Genomic DNA, 15,985 nt, shown 5'->3' on the forward strand with positions numbered 1-15,985 from the left:
GGCATCAGTAGTTTTTTGTAAGATCAAGATAATTGTACAGCCAGGGTTAAGAGCCACTTACCCAGAGCTTGAGGTGTTGTGTTTTTATTAAATTTCTAAATTTGGATTTTTGTGACTAACAATGCTGCACTGATTTTTTAATTTATTTTTTTATTGTGGTTAAAAACATGTAACATAAAATATACCATTTAATTATTTTTAAGTGTATAGTTCAGTGTTAAGTATATTCATATTGTTGTAAAACAGGTCTCCAGAACTTTTTCATTTGCAAAACTAAAATTCTGTAATAATAGCAACTCCTTCTACCCTACCCACTTCTACCAGCCAGTAGTTAACCACCATTTTACTTTTGGTTTCTATGATTTGATTACTTTAATACCATATTTACCTTTTTGTGACTAGCTTATTTCACTTAACATAATGTTTTCAAGGATAATCCATGTTGTAGCATGTGACAGGATTTCCTTTCTTTTTAAGGCACCTGTGTGCGTCAGTCAGTTGAGTGTCTGACTCTTGATTCCAGCTCAGGTCATGATCCCAGGGTTGTGGGATTGAGCCCTGTGTTGGGCTCTGCTCTGAGTGTGGAGACTGCTTAAGATTCTGTCTCTCTCCCTTGCTCGCAAGCTCTCTCTCAAAAATAAAAAAAAAGTGAATAATATTCCACTGCATGTATATACCACATTTTGTTTATTCATTTATTGGTGGACATTGGGATTGCTTCCACTTCTTGGCTGTTATGAGTGATATTGCTGTAAACATGGGGGTGCATGTGCATATCACTTTAAGACCCTCCTTTCAGTTCTTATGTGTATATACCCATAAGTGGGATAGCTGGATCGTATGGTAGCTAGTTCTATTTTAACTTTTTGGGGAACTTCCATATTGTTTTCCATAGAAGTTGCTCCGTTTTACAGTCCCATCAACAGTGCACAAAGGTTCCAATTTCTCCATATCCTCACCAGCATTTATTTTCTGGGTTTGTTGTTTTTTTGTTTGTTTGTTTTTGATAGTAACTATTCTAATGGTGTGAGGTAATATCTCATTGTAGTTTTGATTTGCATTTCTCTGATGATTAGTTGGGTATCTTCTCATGTGTTAGACTTTTGTATATCCTCTTTGCATAAATGTCTGTTAAAGTCATTTGTCCACTTTATAATAGGATTATTTGATATTTTATTGTTCTAAACATTTTTTATATATCCTGGATATCAACTCCTTATCAGGTATATGATTTGCAAATACTTCCTCCCCTTATGTAGGCTGCCTTTTCACCCAGTTGATTCTGTCCTTTGATGCATAAAAATTAGGTTTGATGTAGTTCAAGTTGTCCGTGTTTGGGTTTTTTGTATGTACCTTGGTGTCATATCCAATAAATCCTTGCCAAGTCTAGTGTCTTCAAGCTTATCTTCTTTGTTTTCTCCTAGGAGTTTTATGGTTTTGTGTCTTAAATTTAGATCTTCAATCCATTTTGAGTTAAATTCTTATATGGTATACAGTAAGTGTCCCACTTCATTTTTTTACATGTGGATATGAGTTTTCCCAGCACCATTTGCTGAAAAGATTGTCCATTTCTCATTGAGTGATTTTGGCAGTCTTGTTGAAGATCATTTGACTATATATGTGAGGGTTTATTTTTGGACTTTCTGTTCTACAGCATTGCCTATATATCTTTGTTATTAGGCCAGTACCACACTGTTTTGATTAATGTAGCTTTATAAATTATTTTGAAGTGAGGAAGTGTGACACCTCAGACTTCGATCTTTTTCAAAATTATTTTGGCTATTTGGAATCCCTTGAGATTTCATATGAATTTTAGGCTAAATTTTTCTATCTCTGCAAAAAATGCCATTGAAATTTTGACAGGAATTGTATTGAATTCTTTTTTTTTTTTTTTTTTTTAATTTTTTTAACGTTTATTTATTTTTGAGACAGAGAGAGACAGAGCATGAATGGGGGAGGGTCAGAGAGAGAGGGAGACACAGAATCCGAAACAGGCTCCAGGCTCCGAGCTGTCAGCACAGAGCCCGATGCGGGGCTCGAACTCACGGACCGCAAGATCGTGACCTGAGCCGAAGTCGGACGCCTAACCGACTGAGCCACCCAGGCGCCCCTATTGAATTCTTAAATTGTTTTGATAGGTGGACATTTTGACAGTTATTAAGTCTTTCAGTCTATGAACACAGGAATCTTTCCACTTACTTGTGTCTTTAATTTCTTTCAGCCATGTTTTATAGATTTCAGGGACAAGTATTTCACCTTCTTGGTTAGGTTTATTTCTTTTTTTTTTTTTTTTTTTTAATTTGTTTTCATGTTTGTTTATTTTTGAGAGAGAAAGAGAGAGAACACAAGCAGGGGAGGGGCAGAGAGAGAGGGAGACACAGAATCTGAAGCAGGCTCCAGGCTCCGAGCTGTCAGCACAGAGTGCAGGGCTCGAACTCACAACCTGAGCCAAAGTCGAACGCTCAACCCACTGAGCCACCCAGGTGCCCCAGTTAGGTTTATTTCTAAGTATTTTATTCTTTTTGTTGATATTGTAAAATAGAATTGTTTTCTTAATTTCCTTTTCAGGTTGTTCATTGCTAGTGTATAAAAATGCAATTTATTTTTGTATCCTGTAACTTTTTGCTAAAGTCATTTATTCTAATTGTTTTTTTGTGTGTGTGGAATCTTTAGGGTTTTCTATATGTAAGATCATGTCATCTGCAGTCCGATTATTTTACTTCTTTCCAATTTGAATGTGTTTTCTTTTTTTTTCTCTCTTATCTAAATGCTAAATTGTTTTTATGATAAAATACAAATTGTATTTTTTAAAAAGGAATAGGTAATGCAGATTCGGGTAGGCCATGATGAAGATTTTAGAATTTACTCTGAAGGCAAAGGGACCATTGGAGGATTTTAAACTGGGAGAAGACAATCAAGTGTGTACTTTAAAAAAAGAAAAGAAAAATAAATTTAAAAAAAGAAAAGAAAAGATGCAAGTCCTAGTGGAAATGATGGCTTAAGAGTGGATGCAGGAGACTAACAAAGTGCAACAAAGTGGTCTGGTAGATTAAAGACTGGGCTGGGAGGAGTGGGTGAATGGCAGGAGTAGAGATGGGGAAGAGTGAATGGATTGAGTATTTAGGAATTATAAGTGACGGAATTAGGTGGTGGATTGGATGTGTGGGTGAGATGCAAGTACGAGAGAGCATTTGTAAGGCCAACTCTTAGATTCCTGGCTTTGAGTACAACTAAGTGGATTGAGATGACATATGCTGTGGTATGGAGGTTTTTCCCCCCAAGTGTTTATCTATTTATTTTGAGAGAGAGAGAGAATGGAATCCCAAGCAGGCTCTGCACTGTCTGCACAGAGCCCAGTGAGGGCTCCATCTCACAAACTGTGAGACCACGACCTGAGCTAAAATCAAGAGTCGGATGCTTAACCAACTGAGACACCCAGGCATCCCAGTATAGAGATTTTTGTATGCAGAGTTTGAGATGGTTGTTAAATAGCTAGTTCAGAGATGCTACAGAGGAAATCGTGTGCAGATCTTGGCACGGAGATACACATCCAATTAATAAGTTCACTCCACTTTGAGGAAAATTCAGGACCTAGTCTGAATTAAGTTTTTGTGCATAGGACATGCTCGTTTGGTATTTGTGGAGTGATTTATCACAAAAATCCAACATATATATTGTAATATATTTAAAGTTAATTATCTTTAATGTAGGAACTAGTATTTTTAAATATTATGTATGTGGCATTCTATGAGAAGAGGCCATTTCTTATTTTCTCAATTGAACTGGCTAAACATTCATTTACATTGTCATTTTATGTAATCCAGCTCTCTTGACAGGCTCAAATGTGGTAAAACCTGGTTTTCTGTTCAAGTCCATAAATACAGGTAAAATAGATTGAAAGGTTACACACCAGTAAAATTCAGGATATTTTTACTTTTCTAGAATGGGAATGGGAAAAGCAAGGTGAGGAATGAGATGTGCTATGACTAGCTATTCAAGGATAAATATAAAACTTTTTTCGTAAGTCTGGCAAGCACTAAAACAGGTAGTCTTTGAGGTGATGTTATAACATCTGTGATGTCTGGATTGGAGAGGAGTAGAGAAAGATACAGAGGAATGGGAAAAAGGAAAGCAGTGAGGAAGAAATGGAGAAAGGCGGGGGAGAATGAGCATTTATTAGGTTCTGAAATGGGTATTAAGATATAATCTAGTTTTGATCCATTTGAACCCCGTGCTTCAGAATTATTTTCCCTTAAAAGTTAATGCCACCTCACAGCTCTTTACTGCTATACAGTGCCACTCTGATTAGAGTAGACACACTAGGGGCATCCTAGTCAGTTAAGCATCTGACTCTTGATCTCAGCTCAGGTCTTAATCTCAGTGTCATGAGTTCAAGTCCCCTGTTGGAGCCTATTTAAAAAATGCCCAGCGTGGAGCCTACCTTAAAAAAAAAAAGTAGACACACTAGTCAAATGTGAATTTTGTTTTCTAATGCCACCACTGTATTAAGCTGGAAGTCAGAGGACCCATTTTTTCTTTCTGGTCCTGGTTCTGTCCTTAACTGGCTGTATGACCTTAGGACGTTACTTACCTTCTGTGAGCCTCAGTTTACTCATCTGCCAAATGATGGAGCTGGACAAAATGATTTGTAAAGTCCCTTCTGCTCTAATACTCTGCATTTCTTTGGAATCAATTTTGCCCTAAGCGTGGCAGTGGTTTCTTATCATTAAAAAAAAAAAAAAAAAAAATCCACGTGCAACTATGTTTTTGACATTTTACAGTATTAACATATATCCTCCTATACATTGAACTAGCACAGAAATTATTTTGTACAATTTGTCATTCTAATTTATATGTTGCTATTTGAGATTTTAGGGACTATTTGAGTTTCTATTCAGAGTGTCATCAGTTTTGTTAAATACTTGCCACCTTTAAATAATTTCTTTGCCACAGTCCTCAGAATTTGTTGATTTTGAGTTTTAATGGGAATATTTTAAGTAATTCCCAGACTTTGTATTGCTGGCTTTTTCCTTTTGAAAGAATGACTAGGAAAGTAAAACTTTTTTAAGTCTGTGACTTTTTATAGCCAGAACAACTTTATTTTCACTTTTTTTTTTTTAAGTTCTCATTTAAAATCTTTACTGATTTTGGTTTGGCAGTGAACTAAACTGTTAAAAGATATTTGCAATATAATTGTCCCCAGTAGAATCATGTGATATTAAAAAAAAAAAGTAATGCTCCATATATGTAAGACATATAGTCAGAGGCACTGTAAAGTTATGTTTAGTTTTATTTCTCTGTGTTCAGTCTTTATACTTTTTGATTTAGTTTAATGTGGCAGAGAGTAGAATAGAAAGTGGCAAGTACAAAGGTCTAGACTTCAAGAAAAGGATGGAATTTGGGTTTCTGTGTTAAAATGCTTATATGCTCATGGTTTTAATACTGGGGAGCCATGATTATACTGTCTTATAGGAGAGTCTTTTTACAGTGGAATACAGGAATATAGTGCAGTTATACCTAAAAAATAAAGGTACTAGTGGGTAGCAAAGGATGTTTAAAAAAGGAAGAACATCTCTCACTTTCCATCTTTTAACTTACAGATTGCTTACTAGACGTATCTTCCAGTCTGTTCATAAAGAGAGAAATTGTGTGTTTTATTTGGAGTATTAAAATTGTATTCCCAAAAGCCTTCCAAAGGTTTCAGGCTAGCCATCACCCAGTAGATTTTTAAACATGATTTTCTCATTGTGATAAAGAAAACAGGGAAGAGTTTAAATTTGCACTGTTAAGATTTAGACTCTCCCTCACAAATACAAAAAGTAAAGATTCTTATTTGTAGTTCATCAAACAGGCAGTAGGAAATTCAAAGACTTGAACAGAGTAGAAGTGTATTATGCTTAAGTGGGTCGTGAGGAAATGTTGAGGTTTATCGGTTAATGTTTTAAAAGTTACAAACCTACGGAAGTTTCAGCAGACTTCACCCACTCCCTTAATTTTTCTATAGATATATAATTTGTTTTAGAACACCTATTAAAGCAAAATAGACCTCACCTTTGTAAAATAAAAAATACATCATCAGTACTGAACACAGTAATTGGTTGAATCTCATCCTCTAGCGTATCCAAGTATCCTTTTGTGGTTACCAGTATGAGTGTGTAATGCTCCAGTACTGCAAACTTCTAGGGATGCTACTTTCTGGTATTCAAGAATAAATGTGAGGAAAAGAATTTAGTATAATTTTAATAGCAATGGCTATTAGAATTCAATACAAAATTATTTTTAAGTTAATTCACTTCATTCTAAATGGTACTCTCAGGTAAAAATATTTAATGCAGCTTTTAAAAGTTAGCAGTGTAATCTCCTTTTGCTTATTAAGGTCAAGTATTTTGTAATAGTGTGACAGTAATAGAAAATTGCAAAGAAAAAAGAGTAGTAGTTCCTGTGCTTAAAAAAAATATATATTCCTGATAAGTATTTGTATTGCAAATGAATTTTCAAATGTTAATAATCTATTATGTCTTGTTTTTTAAAGTGAATGAATTTTTAGCTTTTGAGGGTCCCATCTTGTTGGATATGAGAATTAAACATCTAATCAAAACCAATCAGTTAAGTCAAGCAACTGCTCTAGCAAAGCTGTGTTCTGACCATCCAGAGATTGGTACAAAAGGTAGTTTTAAGCAAACTTACCTTGTTTGTCTTTGTACATCATCACCAAATGAAAAGTTAATGGAAGAGGTGAGTATATTTTCTTTTGTTAGTAATTAATTTTAAAAATGAAGAAGTTAATTTTCAATTAGAATGTCTTTGACTTCTCTTTCTTTTAGATAGTGAGGGACTATTGTCAGTCTTAACTTTTCAGTATGCTCTTGGGTAGTGATTCTAAGCAGCTTTCAGAATTATATGTAAACTGATTTCATCTAGCTTCTGTTTTAAATAATTCGAATCTTTTTACCGCTTTGGTTAAATTATGGGAAAGATGGAGGTAGCTTAACAATTTAGTAGGATGTTTATATTAGTCAGCGGTTGGGCCTTAACTTTAGTTTTACCTGATACTTGTAGGATACTTGTAGATCTTTCTAACTGGCTAATTTAAGTAACTATTGGAATTTATTTGACTTCTTACTAAGAATATGTTTTCTGTTTTACACACACACACACACACACACACACACACACACACACTCATGCACGCACACATAATGTATTCAAAAACATAATGTATCCTAGGAAGAAGTTATAAATACAGATAGATAAATGTCTATATATAGGTCGAAATTTTACTTGTATATTTAATGTAAAGCTTTATTTTCTCTGTGTGACATACGATATTTTTACTTCTAGTTTGACATAAAACGTAGTATTCATGTATTTGTTTTATACTACAGAATTCTGAGGTAGAATCATGGTCCAAATGGGAATTTGCATAATATAGCCTCAGACAGAAACCTGAACGCCTACATGAGGTTACAGGTTGTAATTGTAGAGGTAATTGTGTGATTTTATTTATTTATTTTTTTTAAAGACTAGAAAATGAAGAGGAAGATGGTAGCCTTGGACCAAGATTAGGTCCAATAAGGTTGTTGTGGATGGTGAGGATAATGAGGATACTGGGAAGAGTGATGTCTGGCATTTTCTAGGCTGGATAGAATAGCTCCCAGGGCTGTAGCCTAGGGAATTATATCATTAGTTTAGACATTGGCTAATCCATAGATTTTTTTCTTTATTTCTCTTTTATCTCAGATAATTGGCTTTTCAGTCTCTATATCAGAGCAAAGTAGGAGACTGAAGTTTTCTTATTAGTTCAGAATAGCTATGCAGACAGTTAATTGGCAGATATATAGTTTCTTAAGATAGCTTTTGAAATGTATTTAACAGTTTTTCTAAAATTCTTAAATTAACTATTGTGCTGCTGCTACATCTTAGATTGTTTTCAACTCAAATAAAGCTTTCATTATCAGTTCAGCTCTTGTCCTTATGTCAGTCTGTCCATCCATCCATCCTCCCTTCAGCAAATTTTTATTAAGCACCGTGGGGTTAAATGTGAGTTAAGGCATAAGCCTTGGCCTAAAGAATCTTTAACTTCTAATAGAAAACTTTCTAAACATAGGGTCATTGGGTTAGCTCTGAAGTCTTGTTTGAAGTTGAAGAGTATGAATTTGTAATTTCCAGGAAGAATCTGTATTTCTAACTATCTTGAATAATCAAAAGATCTTGCAATATTGAACCTAAGTTTCCTTTTGGTTTAGTTGAGTAGTAGCAACCCAGCTTGCTCTGGGACGTCCTCAGGAAAATTCTCTGTGAGGACCCCAAGTATCTCTGATATCCTATGAAATGATTTTTTTCCTTCTTACATTAAGCAGATAGAATTAAGGCATTCCATGTTCTTTTTGTTTGTTTGTTTGTTTAATGTTTATTTCTTTTTGAGAGAGAGAAAGGGAGTGGCAGAGAGATAGGGACAGAGGATCGAAAGCAGGCTCCATGCTGACAGCAGAGGGCCTGATGTGGGGTTCAAATGCACAAGCTGTGAGATTATGACCTGAGCTGAATTCTGACGCTTAACCGACTGAGCCACCCAGGCACCCCAAGTCTACACATTCTTGCTAAAAGTCTCCCTTTGCTTAGAGATTGTTTGGTTATTCTTTTATGTTCCTATTACAAACATATAGAAACTTTTTCTTCATTTCCCATGTGAAGTGGGTTAAGATTGGCTGTCACCAAGGTCTATTTTATTTCTGCCCCGGGGAAAAGTAGTCACTTTGGAACAATTGCCCAAAGACAGAGGTGGTATTCTTTTTCTCTCTCTCTCTCTCTCTCTCTCTCTCTCTCTCTCACACACACACACACACACACACACACACACACACACACACATTCATTTACCTTTACTTGTCTGGTTCTTATAAGCATTTGAGGTTTTTACGCATTCCTCATAGTATGGTGGGAATAGATACTGGAAAGAGTCAACCATAGCCTGGATTCTGTGGTCCTTTTGAGGAAATCCTTGTCCAAGTGAGCCAGTAGGCAAGGGATTGACTATTCCCCCAGGATCCTTTCATTGTAATAGAATTAGCAGCTAGCCCTGGTAGATGGCTGAAGAATGGGGCTGAGAGAGAGAGGAGTGTCTGTCTGGCTTCTCTGGAATTACTAGCTTGGTCTGTAATCTTGATAGAGGTATAAAACGAAGTGAGCATTGTTTATTTTAGATCCAGTATTTCTGTTGGTTTTGTCATTAAAATAAACATAGAATTTAAAAAGTAAAATTTTCTTTCTCTCTAACCATCACTTCTCAATTTAATACTCCCCCAAGTAATCATTCAGTTTGAAATTTGATATATAACCTTTCTGATAGTTATATATATATTTTTTTCTATATATGTATGCACCCTGGCAGCTAATTACTTTTTCCCTGTTTATTATGAACATCTTTCCATATTGTTCCATATAGATCAACCTCATTCTTATGGCTGCATAATTCCATAGTATGTATTTGTAATAACTTTAGTCAGACTAGGGGGCATTTGAACTATTGTCTTGTGTATATATATCCTTTCATTCCTGTCAGGGGTACACTGGTGGGACAGATTTCTGGAAGTGGACTTCCTGGATCAAGGAATTTTTAAATTAATAGATAGGGACTTACTACCAGCCAAAAAAGATTATGCCAATTTATATTCCCATAAACAGCATATGAAATTTCCTCTTCCCTAACACTGGAGATTATTTGTCTTTTAAATTTTTGCTAGCCTGAGAGTTAAAAAAAAAAAAAAAAAAGCTTGTTATTTGATTTTATGTTTTATTAGTATGAGAGGTTTACCATTTAAATTATTTTATAGAAGGAAAGCAATTTTATCTTGGTAAGCAAAAAAGACTTTTTAAAATGTGATTAGAGCCAATACATTTTAAAAGTATACTCAGTAAATGTATATAAATACTGGTGAAATGTTCTATATTTTTTGAATACCTGGCATAAAGAGCCATATTAAAACTAAAAGTCATCTTTCATGTTTTTTTTTTTTTTTTAATTTTTTTAATGTTTATATCTGCGTGCATGAGCAGGGTAGGGGCAGAGAGAGAGGGAGACACAGAATCCAAAGCAGGCTCCAGGCTCTGTGCTATCAGCACAGAGCCTGACGTGGGCTCAAACCCAAGAACCACGAGATCATGACCTGAGCTGAAGTTGGACGCTTAACCGACTGAGCCACCCAGGCACCCCTCATCTTTCATGTTTTTGAAATGGTTTTTCTGTTTTACAAAGAGTTTAGCATAATATGTCTTTAACAGATCATTCTGATTTTAAAAATGTATTCAGTTCTAAATTTTCTGGTACTTAAATTTTTGCTCATTTTTCAAAGCAATAGAGAAAAGATATCCATATTATATAAATAGTCCCTATTTAGGTAAACACTGGTAATTGCTACTTTATGCTGCCTTGGATTTAAAAAAATAATAATTCTTGTTCATTGATGGCTATATTTGACTTGTATTTCACTTTCATAGTTTGAATAGAGCCATTCATTAGTCTAAATACAGTTTCATTTTCCCTGCCATTCTCTTTAGTGTCCTGTTTTTTTGAGAGGACTCTCTAGTGGCAAATCAGGGAAATGAAAGACAGTAAAAATTGTTTTCTTAGTATACCTATAAAAAGTGAGGTTTTCTGTATTATTGAATATGGCAAATGTTTCAGTTGATATGTTGTGTATGTATGAAATAAGTGTGTAGAGGCTACCTAACATACAAATATATATTTCTAATGATTAACTGTAAGCTAATGTAAGTAATGGCATTGGGAAAATAGGTTTCCTTATATATAATATACACATTTTACATCATTGGAGCAAGAAGAGTGGCTTAGGTTTTAGAAGAACCGGACAACATGGGCGCCTGGGTGGCACAGTTGGTTAAGTGTCTGACTTCGACTTAAGCTCAAGTCATGATCTCACAGTTCGTGAGTTTGAGCCTCACGTCGGGCTCTATGGACATCTCGGAGCCTGAAGCCTGCTTTGGATTCTGTGTCTCCCTCTCTCTCTGTCGCTCCCCCACTCACGCTCTGTCTCTTTCTCTCTCTCTCAAAAATGAATAAACATTAAAAAAAAAAATAGTGTAGAAGAATGACAACAAAAGATCGGTTTCAAAACAAATTAGATTTTCAGGATATAAGATTTTTTTATTAAACCTGAACATGTGAAAATCAATATTTAGCAATAAAGGGCCTCAACTTGCTTGTGCATGGAGAATTCTGAAAAGCATACAGACTTTGAAGCTACATCTGGGTTGAAATCTTGACTACCACTAATTAAGCATGTGACTGAGCAAGTAACCTCTCTGAACCTTATCTCTAAAAAGTTAATAGTAATATCTACCAGGCAAGATATTGTGCAGATTTAGCAATACTATTTCTGAAGAAGCTGGCACAAATAAATAGAAGCTGCTATTATTGTTATTATTAACATGAAAAAGTAAACAAAACTCATAGGTTGACTTCTAATAATTGTCTGTATGTGTGTACTAGGATAATTGTTTAAAATTAACACAGTTTGCAGTAAAAGATAATGTGATTAAATGGAAAGAATGTGAGTATTTGATGTCAATCAGACAAAATTTGATTTGTAGTTCTACCACTTAATTAACTTTTGCAAGTTGGGCAAATAATTTGTTTGAACACGACATTCATTGTGTAAAAAATGTTAATTATAATGCCTACCTAGTAGAAAATTTCTAATTAAATAATAAAATATGTCTGACAGTGCACTTAATGTGATATAGATATTTGAAAATATTGTATGATTACATATTGTTCAGCCCCTTTTTAATTTTTTTAAATGAGCTCACTTAAAGATTTGTTAGAAGGAGTTAGAGGCATAGTGGAAAGAGCACTGCACCAGGGAGTTGGAATTCCAAGACTCCAGTTTCACTCTTAACTCTGCCACTAACTTCATAATTCCTTTCAGAAGTCATTGTTGTTAAACACACAAACTCAGAGCTGTGTCTTGTCTTGTTTTAGTGTTTTCTAGCGCAGCTTAAGGTATAGAATGGGACCTCTGAATCTATTCTTATGCAACCTTTGTTCTCAAAGATAAGCCTCAAAGTTATCCTCATTTAGATACTTAGTCCTAAACACATACTTTACACACACACACACACACACACACACACACACACACACACACTCTTTCTCACACTGACATACTCAGAAGTTGATGAGGAGAGACGTAAGATCAATAAGGAGGGGCATGGTTACCTCTGTGGTGCATGGGTGCCAGTGCTCTGTATGGTCTTCAATTTTTTTTGGCCATTTGTCATTTATAACATGTTGGAATTAATCTTTTTATTTTGTGGAACACTGGTGATTTGTGATTATGTGATGTTTGCCATATTCTTGTTTTACAGCAAATGCTTGTAGAGATCATATGTAAGTTCTGTTTATGTAGTAAATCATTGTAATATGATAGTAAATTTTAACTTTTCAAAAAATAAGCAATAAGATGTGTGTAATTAAATGAAGTTGCCTTCATCTAGGTTATACTTACGTATGCATGGCTGTTGACAGGCTTTGAGATGAAATGAATTGATATGAAAAGAAAAATGAGATTTATAGAAAGCTGAGTGAGTTTTTAAAGGTAGTATAACTACAGTATAAAATGTTTCATATTATACCTTTTTCCCTCAGATGAATAGACACTTTATTAGTTTATATCCAGTAGATCTCTGTGTCTTTCTGCTGATTCTAATGCTTTTTAAATTACCAGATGAAAAAGGGGAAAAATACAGCTTTTCTTTTTCAGTATCATAGACTAGATTAATGGGTAGAGGGTACTTACAATGAGCATTAGTTTTTTACATACAGATATTTGTAAAGTTCTTGAAAATAGTTGGTTTTTGACTTGAAAAAAGATTTCTTTATTGAAGCCTAGTAATGACAAACTATGAATTGTTAGTATATGAGTATGAGGTTTTACTGATAAAAATGATCTGTAAATATCTAGTGAAGATTTTAACATGTATTGCTATATATCCTAATACAAACCATTTTATGGCATATTTCTGTGTCCTTTTTCTGTAGATCTCAGAAGTTGATTGCAAAGATGCACTAGAAATGATCTGTAACTTAGAATCTGAGGGTGATGAAAAAAGTGCTCTTGTCTTATGTACTGCATTTCTATCACGTCAGCTCCAACAAGGAGATATGTACTGTGCTTGGTGAGTTGATTTTATTTTGTAAGGAAAACTTTGTTAAACAAAAAAACAAGATAGGTTGTGAGAGTGCAGAGAGCTCAAGAACATATTTTTAATCTTTTAAAGTCTTAACAAGACAAAAAGCTTATTTGCAGTTATTACATGCTGTGTAAACTGTCAACTAATTCATATTATAACTTAAATTTTTTTTTCTATTAAGGACCACACAACTCCTTAGTATACCAGTAATGATTGTATAATGATTAATAGATATTAGAAGATGAAAGAAAGGTTTATTTTATCTGATGCCACAATAACAATTTTTTCAGATATGTAAGCAATCTATGATTGAATGTCTGTATTTTTTCCCTCTGCATATTATACACTTTCAATTACATAATTAGCTGCTAATCATTCGTGTATAGAAATATAGTTCATTTTCTGTCTGTGAGATATTTTACTTCACTAACTTCTTCAGTGCACATTACTTTATATGATACATTTTCAATTCTGCAAAGCCTGTTCTATATAATCTTTTGGGAGCTTGCAACTAATGGAGCTGTTGACCTCAGCTGATTCAAAAATCTGAAGGTCAGCTGTCTTAAATTAATGTGTTAGCTAAAGCTGACAATCTGTTCAGTGAACAGCATTATTAGTCTTAAGTGTTGTATTGGTAATATGGGAACACAAAATTTAGTTTACAATATTCTAACATTTAAGAATTTTTACCAAGTGACTAACACATTACATACAAATGAATATGGAACAGGCAAGCTAAATAAATGTGTAATTAAAGAAGAATAAAGTTTATAAAGGTTTTCTGAGCAGCTGTGAGTTTTGTTATGAAGGGAAAATCATAAATGCAGGACAGAGAGATTGATATAAAAGGCAGGTAGGAAGATTCTGAAGGGAGAATAAATAACATGCATATACTACTGAGGACAAGTATATTTTCTATGTAACATTAATAGTAGTGACTAAGAAATTAAGTGTGCTATTGCTTTAAAAAAGGCATCAAAGTCTGGATTTCATATGACCAACACAGGCAATCTATTATAAGGTCTTAAGAAGGAAGGCAAAGTAGAAGTTTATGTGTAAGAAATGCTGTTTAATACAAGTAATGGAGAAAAATGGGTTGGGGGCTGAATGGTGAGGGTAGAGTTGGGATGAAGAAGTGGCAGGACAGAGCTGAGATAGGAAAATCAACTAGAAAACCAGTACAACAGTCCATCTGGGAAGTTACGAAGGCTTCCTTATGGATGTTGGATGGGGCGAAAAAAAATGACGATAGCTGTGTTTAGGATAGTAAAAAGCAGGGGCTGATAGGGTCAGTGATAATGATGCATTAAATTAGAAAGATGGTGAACTGGAAAGAATGTTAATCATCTTTTTCATATATTAAGTTTCAGGTTTCAGAAGAGATCAAAGTGGAGAAGTCTTATAAAGAACTAGAGAGGTGAAAGTGGTCAAGACTGGAGAGACAGATTTTTGAAGTCCTCCATATATAGGTTAAAATCCAGTAAATGAGCAAGTTGTTCAATTGGGTGGTGAAAGAGCAGAGTTCCTAGAAGTGCAGACTGAGGAAATAATAGGAAAGGCATGTATTGAGGAGAATACTTGGTGAAAAAATTTGAAACAAGGAAGAAGATTTTTGTGTAAATTAACCACAGAGGACAGAAGAGAAGTAGGACAGTAGGTAAAAGGGAGGAAAATTCATCATTTCAGTAGGATTATTTTCTATGAAAGATACATTCTAATTGCATTTGAAATTAATTTTAAAGTCCATTTTCAAAAATTTCTTTATTTTACCAATTTGACAGAAATTAGTTAAATTACTTTCTTTTGGGTTCTGTGTGATCATTGATTGTTAACATTTAATATTAAATTTTAAATTTTAAATTTAATTGACCAGTTGGTCAATTTTAAATTTAAGGTAGAAGATAAATGAAATGCTTTTTAAAATATGCCATTGATATATATGTATATGCATTTTATGTATACATACATTTTGTACTTTATTATATAAAGTCACAGATGTGACTCAGAGTTACCATTTGTATACTTTTAGTTTAAATGAGAGGTGCTTCATTAGTGACAGGCAGTGCTTCTCCCTGAGATTGAAAAATATCAGTCAATAAAGTGATAAATCATATCCTGATTTTATTTAGTCTCTAAAAAATTGAGATCTATTTTATATTTTATTTAAACTTAATTTCACATGTAGAATTAGAATCTAAAACCAGCTTTAATTTCAGATGTAATGACTGGGCTGACATAGTCCATGATTGTTACGTTATTGTTCCAACTTTTTTTTTTTTCTTTTTTTTAGGGAACTCACTCTCTTTTGGAGTAAATTACAGCAAAGAGTAGAACCATCTATACAAGTGTACCTAGAAAGATGTCGTCAGCTTTCTCTGTTAACCAAGACGGTGTATCACATTTTCTTCCTGATTAAAGTTATTAATTCTGAGGTAAGAATAATCAAGCTATTTTTTCTTAATTTAAGATATATAAATAATCTTTAATAAAAGACATTATTTTGGCACTTCTTCCAGTGATTTTTGTTTATTTCATTTAGAGTGCTTTGCTTTCCTTATTAGTCTAATAATAGAGATTTGCTATAGAGAAACTTAAAAATGCAAATGAGAGCCAGAGTCTTGCTCTTGGCCTGAAGAAGAGTAATATTCTAGTATTTTATCATTCTATAATTTTTACTTCTTTGTGTTCTGCTGTTTTGATAGTTTGGCTCTGTAGAGATTCAGAAAGTGTGAAGAGAAACGGAGAGATAGCTTCCTTTGTTGGTAGTTTGGCA

The 15,985-nt window shown here is 34.0% G+C and overlaps 1 protein-coding gene across 1 annotated transcript in view; it reads left to right on the forward strand.

Annotated features, from left to right (window-relative positions):
* ZNF292 (zinc finger protein 292) overlaps nt 1-15,985 on the forward strand; it is a 103,701-nt gene that overhangs the window by 60,754 nt on the left and 26,962 nt on the right. Inside the window, exons 5-7 of the mRNA XM_049653982.1 lie at nt 6,533-6,735; nt 13,061-13,197; nt 15,503-15,644. Of these exons, the coding sequence (XP_049509939.1) occupies nt 6,533-6,735; nt 13,061-13,197; nt 15,503-15,644 (482 nt within the window). The remainder of the gene's footprint in view (nt 1-6,532; nt 6,736-13,060; nt 13,198-15,502; nt 15,645-15,985) is intronic.

Source organism: Panthera uncia (assembly GCF_023721935.1).
Source record: "Panthera uncia isolate 11264 chromosome B2 unlocalized genomic scaffold, Puncia_PCG_1.0 HiC_scaffold_24, whole genome shotgun sequence".
Taxonomy (NCBI): domain Eukaryota; kingdom Metazoa; phylum Chordata; class Mammalia; order Carnivora; family Felidae; genus Panthera; species Panthera uncia.